This window comes from Somniosus microcephalus, chromosome 16, assembly GCF_052327205.1.
Source record: "Somniosus microcephalus isolate GS21.2 chromosome 16, FLI_Smic_1.0, whole genome shotgun sequence".
NCBI classification, from domain to species: Eukaryota; Metazoa; Chordata; class Chondrichthyes; order Squaliformes; family Somniosidae; genus Somniosus; species Somniosus microcephalus.
The window spans coordinates 65838467-65846347 of NC_141002.1; the positions used below are offsets into that span (position 1 = coordinate 65838467).

General features: G+C 42.7%; 1 protein-coding gene across 1 annotated transcript in view; it reads left to right on the forward strand.

Annotated features, from left to right (window-relative positions):
- The window catches only part of met (MET proto-oncogene, receptor tyrosine kinase), a 148874-nt gene extending 142573 nt beyond the window's left edge, over positions 1 to 6301 (forward strand). Inside the window, exons 14-18 of the mRNA XM_086009795.1 lie at positions 1820 to 2030; positions 2675 to 2784; positions 4183 to 4348; positions 4985 to 5121; positions 5257 to 6301. Coding sequence (XP_085865921.1) covers positions 1820 to 2030; positions 2675 to 2784; positions 4183 to 4348; positions 4985 to 5121; positions 5257 to 5467 — 835 coding nt within the window. The 3' untranslated portion in view covers positions 5468 to 6301. The remainder of the gene's footprint in view (positions 1 to 1819; positions 2031 to 2674; positions 2785 to 4182; positions 4349 to 4984; positions 5122 to 5256) is intronic.
- Positions 6302 to 7881: the final 1580 nt, after the last annotated feature.

Below are 7881 nucleotides of genomic sequence, written 5' to 3' on the forward strand. Positions count from 1 at the left end.
CTCAGGACCCTAGTCTCTGAGTGAACTACTTCATTCTCCATCTTAATGAAGAATTCGATCATATTATGATCGCTCCAACCCAAGGGGCCTCGTACAACAAGATTGCTATTCATCCTTTCTCGTTACACAATACCCAGTCTAAGATGGCCTGATCTCTGGTTGGTTCCTCGACATATTGGTCCAGGAAACCATCCCATAAACACTCCAGGAATTCCTCCTCCATAGTATTGTTACTAATTTGGTTAGCCCAATCTATATATAGATTAAAGTCACCCATGATGACTGCTGTGCCCTTTTTGCATGCTTCTCTAATTTCCCTTTTAATGCCATCCCCAACCTCCACATTACTGTTTGGAGGTCTATATACCACTCCCACTAACGTTTTCTGCCCCTTGGTATTTCTCAGTTCTACCCATACGGATTCCACATCATCAGAGCTAATATCCTTCCTTACAATTGTGTTAATCCCTTCTTTAACCAGTAATGCTACCCCACCTCCCTTTTCTTTTTGCCTATCTTTCCTGAATATTGAATACCCCTGGATGTTGAGTTCCCAGCCTTGGCCACCCTGGAGCCATGTTTCTGTAATCCCAATCAAATCATATTTGTTTACCTCTATTTGCGCAGCTAATTCATCCACCTTATTACGAATGTTCCTCGCATTAAGACACAAAGCCTTCAGGCTTGTTTTTTTAACGCTCTTAGACCTATTAGAATTATTATTTACTGTGGCCATGTTTGATTTAAACCGTTGATTTCTCTGACTGCCACTTTTGTTTTTCTCCTTCCTATCTTTTGCTTTTATCCTTGTTTCCCTTTCCTCTGTCTCCCTGCTCAGGTTCCCAACCCCCTGCCATTTTAATTTAAAAGACTTAGGGGGAAAAATTGGGTTGCTTGGCGTTAACGGGCACAAAGCAACTAGCGAAATTCAGCGGGAGGTTAGCGGTGGCGCTAACTGGAAGCACCCCGTGGCACTGCACCACCGGCAATGACGTCATCACCATGTGCAGCGCCCCGGCCGTGATCTTCGGGAGCGCTCCTGACTTACTGCCAGACACTATGTCCAACGGGCTCAGGGGGGCCTACCTGCGGCCGGTGAGGCGCTATTTAAAAGCGAGGTGCTGGGCAGCCATTTTCTTTGCTGGCTGCCTGCCAGCACCTGCCTGCGCTCCCGCCCCAGCCTCCTCAAATGCCCCACCCCACCCCCGCGGAGTGCTGGCTGCGCTCCAAGAGCCCGGCAGTTCTCTTGAGTGCCGGGCTCTTTTGCCAGCACTCCCAATCCCTGGGGGCCCAGCTGGGCCCTGGGTCGCGCTGCACTAGGCCCCTCCCCTTTAAGAAGGGTAGGACGGCCTGCAATACCGCGGCATGTAGCACCGCGATATTGACTTGCAGCGCCCCAAGAGGGATGCGGGGCGCTTCCAGTAGCACCCCACCTCCTGCTTGGGGTGCAACCACTCAATTTCCGGCACGGGGGCACTAATTTTTCCAGGGTGCTAAAAGTAGCACCCCGGAGAAGTTAGCACCCCAAATGGGGCACTACTCAATTTTTAGCCCTTATAATATAATTTTATTGTTAAGTTATCCTATCTTCTATGTTTCTATAAGGTACTGAATATGGATGTACAGCCATGATCTCATTGAATGGCGGAGCAGGCTCGAGGGGCCGAATGGCCTACTCCTGCTCCTATCTTCTATGTTTCTATAAGTTGCTTCCAATGCAAGACATTCCTGAAAAAATGCATCTTGAGCTACTGAATCAGATATCTAAAACTTCTAGTAAGCTACGCAATGTGAAGGTGCACAAGAACGCTATATGAAGTGTTAATTATACCATATCTACTTGCACAGGAATCACTTGCATAGAACAAGTAACCCAATTCCTGAAGGAAGGATTAATAATGAAAGATTTCAAACACACCAATGTTCTCTCTCTGCTTGGAATCTGTCTTCCTAACCAAGGATCCCCTCTGGTTGTACTGCCATATATGAAGCATGGTGACCTACGGAACTTTATCAGAGAAGAAAGTCACGTAAGTGAAATCACAGTTGCGTAATGCTACAGGGAGAGTTTGAGCAAAATACTTGCAGCAGGTTTATCAGTTTAGACCTATAACAAGACAAGTCATGCCACCTACTTTTCTTTGAAAGAAAGAAAAAATGTGCATTATTATATAGTACCTTCTCATATTATCAAGACATCCCAAAGTGTTTCTCTGCCCTTGGATTACCTCTGAAGTTCAATGACTGTAGGCAAGTGCAGCAGCTAAATTGCACACAGCATGGTCCCATAAAGAGTTCATCTGTTTATGGTGGTGTCGGTTGAGGGCAGAACATTGGCCAGGAGAGAACTCTCTTCCTCTTCTTTGAATAGAAATCCAAAAGATGACACGTACTGCAGTACTTCCTTAGTATTACATTAAAGTGTCATCTAAGATTTTGTGCCCATTGAGTTCCAATGCCAGTTTACTTTATGTACTCAAGTCATAAGTGGAGTTGGCCTTGAACACACAAGCCTCTGACCCAGAGGTGAGAGTGCTACCAACTGAGCCAAGCTAACACCTTAAAATCCTCAGGAGGATTCACCATGGGAGGGCGTTTTATATTTGGCTGATAACCTATAACTAATGACTTCAGAAAAGAGTGTTTTTGAAAGCCTCTGATAATTGTATCACAGAATCCAACAGTAAAGGATCTTATTCATTTTGGACTTCATGTTGCAAAAGGAATGGAATACCTTGCAAGTAAAAAGTTTGTTCACCGAGATCTTGCAGCAAGAAACTGCATGTGAGTATGAAAGTAGAAATTAACAGAAATGTAAACTGCATTTTGCTTTGTATGTTACTGCACTTAAATTGCATGGCGAAAACTTGTCCTACATTGTTGTTGTGATAAAGCAGATACTTAAAATATTAGTCATCTTTAAACGATGCCTGCATTTGTTGTAAGCAGCCGCCAGGGACGCCTATCCACCGCAGAACGTCGCGCTGCTAAATTTGATTTTGTGGTGCCCGATTTTGACCCTGTAAACATGCACGACGCATCGCAATTTCTCCCCCATAAAATGCTTACTTCCACCTCTACAACATTATCCGCCCCCACACTTGCCTCACTGTCCCCCATTGGCCCCATCTCCCACAATTCATTTTGTTCAAATGTCTTGTCCTTATTTACATTCGCCTCGTTCCAGCTCTCTGGAACTTCCCCTGTAAACCACTCTGTCTTGTTATTTTCTTCCCGCCTTTGAAAACCACCTCAAAACCTTTTCAACCATGGCCATTTCCCCTAATTCTTCCATTTGTCCTCCCTGATGTGTCTTGGGATGTTTTCTGCATTAAAGTTGCTATATAAGTTCAAGTTGTTGGCCAAACTGTGCCATGTAACAGCAGATTGCTATAAATTCTGATGGTCTTCAGTGCAATATGATCTACAAGTTTGAACATACTAATTATGACTAGTGGGTTTTTTCCCCTTCGTATGTACAAACCAACAATGTCACAGGAAAAAAATATTGACTTTAGCTCTTTAACACTGTATCCTCAAAGGGTAAGATGAAACTTTCACTTGCAGCATTGTTATCCCCACAAGTAACAGTGTCTCCACACTTGTCTCCAGTTAGCATCCATAATTCATGCTTTTCAGTGTAAGATGTAAGTCATTGCACTGATGGCACATCTCATTCAGCCATTTGGAACAGGATTTAGATTCTGGTCTTTCTTTGTCTACTTGAGGGAAAGTGCTTTCTTTATGGGCAGTGGTAAATTCTACTTTCCAGCCCACTCCCACTTCTGTGCTACACATCATCCTTAGCCAGAAGACAGACAAGCAACTCACTGCCAAGCTTGCGCCAGTGCAAGTCTGTGGCTGGCTGAGAATTTGTATACAAGGACAGCTTGAACTGATGAGACCCATACATGTTTCCCTTCCTCTAAGTGCCTGGTCTTCACTCTGTATCAGGAGCTCACTATGTGGCAATTCATGGAACAAATCTGCTTCCTCCCGCAACATGAAACAGTACATGGGCTACAAGTTCATAACCTGCAAATGTTGTCATTGTTTCCAAGCAATATTTAAGTAAAAAGGCCTCAAAGACTTAATCAAAGCATTAACCCTGTGTACTAGAATAAGTGAAATATATTACCCCATTCACTCACTGTATAAAACCCTGTGACATTTGCACTGTAGGTTGGATGAAAACTATACTGTGAAAGTTGCTGATTTTGGGCTCGCAAGAGATATTTATGAGAAGGAGTATTACAGCATTAATAATAAAAGTGGTGCAAAACTGCCAGTGAAGTGGATGGCCCTGGAAAGTCTGCAGACCCAGAAATTCACAACAAAGTCTGATGTGGTAATGTATTGCCTCATTTTCCATGTATATTAGCAATATCTTAAAGCAGGTGGACTCTAAAACTTATTCTTTTTATAGATGGGCCCTGAAATTGCAGTGTGTGTGAGGGCATACTCTCAGAGTACGCTGTCATTCCCTTTGAAATCCACCGCAAGTTCGGGATTTCCACATGCGCGAAATCCCGAGCTTGCGGCCTGTCAGCGTACGCGCATCGCCTATTTTAATCACTCCACCATTGGCGGCCGTGCCTTCTGTTGCCTAGGCCCTAAGCTCCGGAATTCCCTGCCTAAACCTCTCCACCTCTCCTCCTTTAAGATGCTCCTTAAAACCTACCTCTTTGACCAAGCTTTTGGTCATCTGTCCTCATATCCTTATGTGGCTCGGTGTTAAATTGTGTTTGATAATGCTCCTGTGAAGTGCCTTGGGATGTTTTATTACATTAAAGGTGCTATATAAATGCAATTGTTATATATAGACTTATATTGGAAATGCATCCAAAACTCCCTATCTATCACAGTTAGAACTCATGGAGGACAGCACCATGTATTTCAAAAATCTATATTATATTTTCATTCATGGTCTTTTTTGAAGTGGTTCTTTAGTTATTAGAATAAAAACATTTTTTGTCTCCACCAGTGGTCTTTTGGTGTACTGGTGTGGGAGTTGATGACACGAGGGGCACCACCGTATCCTGATGTTGATTCATTTGATGTTACTGTTTATCTACTACGAGGGAGGAGGTTGCTGCAGCCTGAATACTGTCCTGATTCACTGTAAGTAAATTATTAAGTATAGCTTAAGAAGACATTTCAAAGTCTACATTTCAGGAACCAATAAGCATGTGAATTTTGTTATATCTGTTAATAATTTATATGATAGAAACTTTATTCAATATTTTTTCATTGCAGATATGAAGTAATGCTAAAATGTTGGCACCCTAAACTTGAAACACGACCAACGTTCTCTGAAGTAGTTTCAAAGCTGTCATCAATTCTTTCCACTTTTACTGGGGATCAGTGCATACAGTTAAATACAACCTACGTGAACTTAAGCTGTGGCGTACCCTATCCGCCTGTTTATTCATCGCAAGATAATTTGGATAGAGATGTTCACGTGTGATCGAAGGCCATTTTTTGTAAAGGATATTTTATCAGCAGGCGAATGCAGGACATCTGTTCTGGCAGCTACAAGAAAGAAGCCCTATATAAAATGTGTTCTTTGTGTCAACAGTATCAAATGTGCTGAACCTTAAACGACTTCAAAGAGAAATAGAAAGAGATGAATCGCATTTAAAGACGAGAGCTGTCTGTCGTCATTGGGAATCCTATTTGTAGTTACTGCTGTAAAATGTTGTCGTGATGTTGGCTGTAGGAGAAAAAGGTTATGACAGATTTTTAAAAAGTTATTTCCATCCTGGAAAATTAATGAAATGTTATATTTTTTTAATAAGAATAGGTTTATTTTTAATTAAGTGGGAACCATCAACAGCAACATTAAAACTGGACCATTTTATTATTGCACATAGAAATCTTTTATTCTTTCTTATTTTCCCACATCATCTGCAGCATAGCTATATGTTAATAAATAACACTTTTTTTCCAGTATTACTAGCGTTGCAGTCTCTTGAATAGAATCCAGTAATAGTGAGATGTTGAAATGATCGCAGCGGTGGATGTAATTGACTGTAGCTGAAAAGAATGATGTAGGTATTAAATTATTAAAATAATAAAGACTGTTGAATATTAACCATTAAAGGGGGTCATTTTAACTTTTATGATAAAAATTAAAATTGTCCCCTAAACGTTAGCATCACAGTGGGGCAAAACTGCACAGGCTTTGTTACTGAAAGTGTATATATACATAAAAGTGAGAACATTTGTGGTACATTTCATCCTTAAGAGTGTGTCTTTATTTTTAAGTAAATAATAGACAATAAAGGCTATCCAAACTTGTGACCAGTTTTATCTTTGTCTTCAATATGCGAAGATACGTGAACATTTAACAAATTTACAGATTGCTTATATTTTTTGGAGGCTAAATATATCAATGACTAAGGCCGCGATTTTGCCGGCGCTCAGAGGGCAGGTTTGGAGGCGGGTCAGAGGTTAAAGTTGTTTTGATTGACGGCGGGTTCGCAACCCGCCGTCATCCCGCCTCCACACAACCTTCCCAAGTGTCTGGTCCCCGATTTGCGAATGGACCCGACACCTAGCAGCAGGAAACGGATTAAAGGCAATTAACTGCCTATTAATAGTTACTTGTGAGCAATTTTCAGAGTCTTTTTTGATTTTCCAGCTTCTGGGTTAGGTTTTACAACATCCGGACAACACACCAGGTAAGTGTGGTGTGTTGTGAGTCTGGTGTAATATTTGTGAAAAGATGACAGCTGCAGAAGTGGTGCCAAGAATGCAATGTTGCACATGGTGAATTTCAGAGCAAAGAAAATGTTGGTTACTGCATTTTTAATACATATACAGATTTCTTTAGCTTACAAGTTTTTAAATCCAACTGTATGTCCAGTGCCACCTCATTGGGAGAACCCCTCTCACCATTGACGGATCGCTTCTGTCATCTCACCTGCAGCTGCCATCTATTCCAGCAACATCGGAGCCAATGAAACAATCAGACCTTGGTCCTCCGAATCCTTCCACAATCATCCCCAACACCAACATCACCAACATTCGTCGCCATCACCTGATGCTGCACTGGACACAGGGCATCAGCCCCTGACAAAATTGCTGGCCGGGAGGCCAGGGATGGCATCACCATGCCCAGATTTTCTTCACTTGATGCTGTAAACCCTGGCTGCCACATGATGTGCCAAGTTGACACCATCCCACACCAGCACCGTGAAGCATCCCTTTAATGTCCAAGCCATTCCATGCACACTCATCACTATAGCGGGGGGGGGGGGGGGGGCGGTGGAGTTATGACTGAACAATCACTGGAACTCAGTAAGACAATGTGCGCTTAGACCTGTCCAATAAGGGGCACTTTTTGAAAATGAGATTTTACTGTATGACAACGCATTACTAGAAACTTCACATGGACATTGGCTAAACCTCTCAAGTGCCCACCCTTGTGTGTTGTTAGTTGGTATGCTTGCAGTAGGATGAGGGTGAGTGTGAGGGGTGGCTAGTGAGATAGGAAAGTGATAATATAGATAGAGAGGGATGGGTGGAGGTGCAAGGTAAGTTGGTGTCCTGGGGAGGTCTCTTCCATCCTTGGAAGGGAACAGAACCTCCCTGCATATGGAGGGAGTCATTAGAGAGTCTGGGTGCAAGAGTTCAACTTTATGGAGCGATTGTCAGTGTTTTCAGCACCTCAATGCTGTCAAACACTGAAAAATCAACTGTCAAAATAAAATTGTACATGGTCCCTTTAAGGAAACCGGCAGATGACACGTCATCAAATGACATCATCAGACCCGCTTCCTGTTAATTGGCAGGTAAGCCCGCAGGGTGGCCAATCAAGGGAAAATCACATCTGCAGAGCAGAGGCAGCTGGGAGGCGGGACTGGAACCCGGAAACCA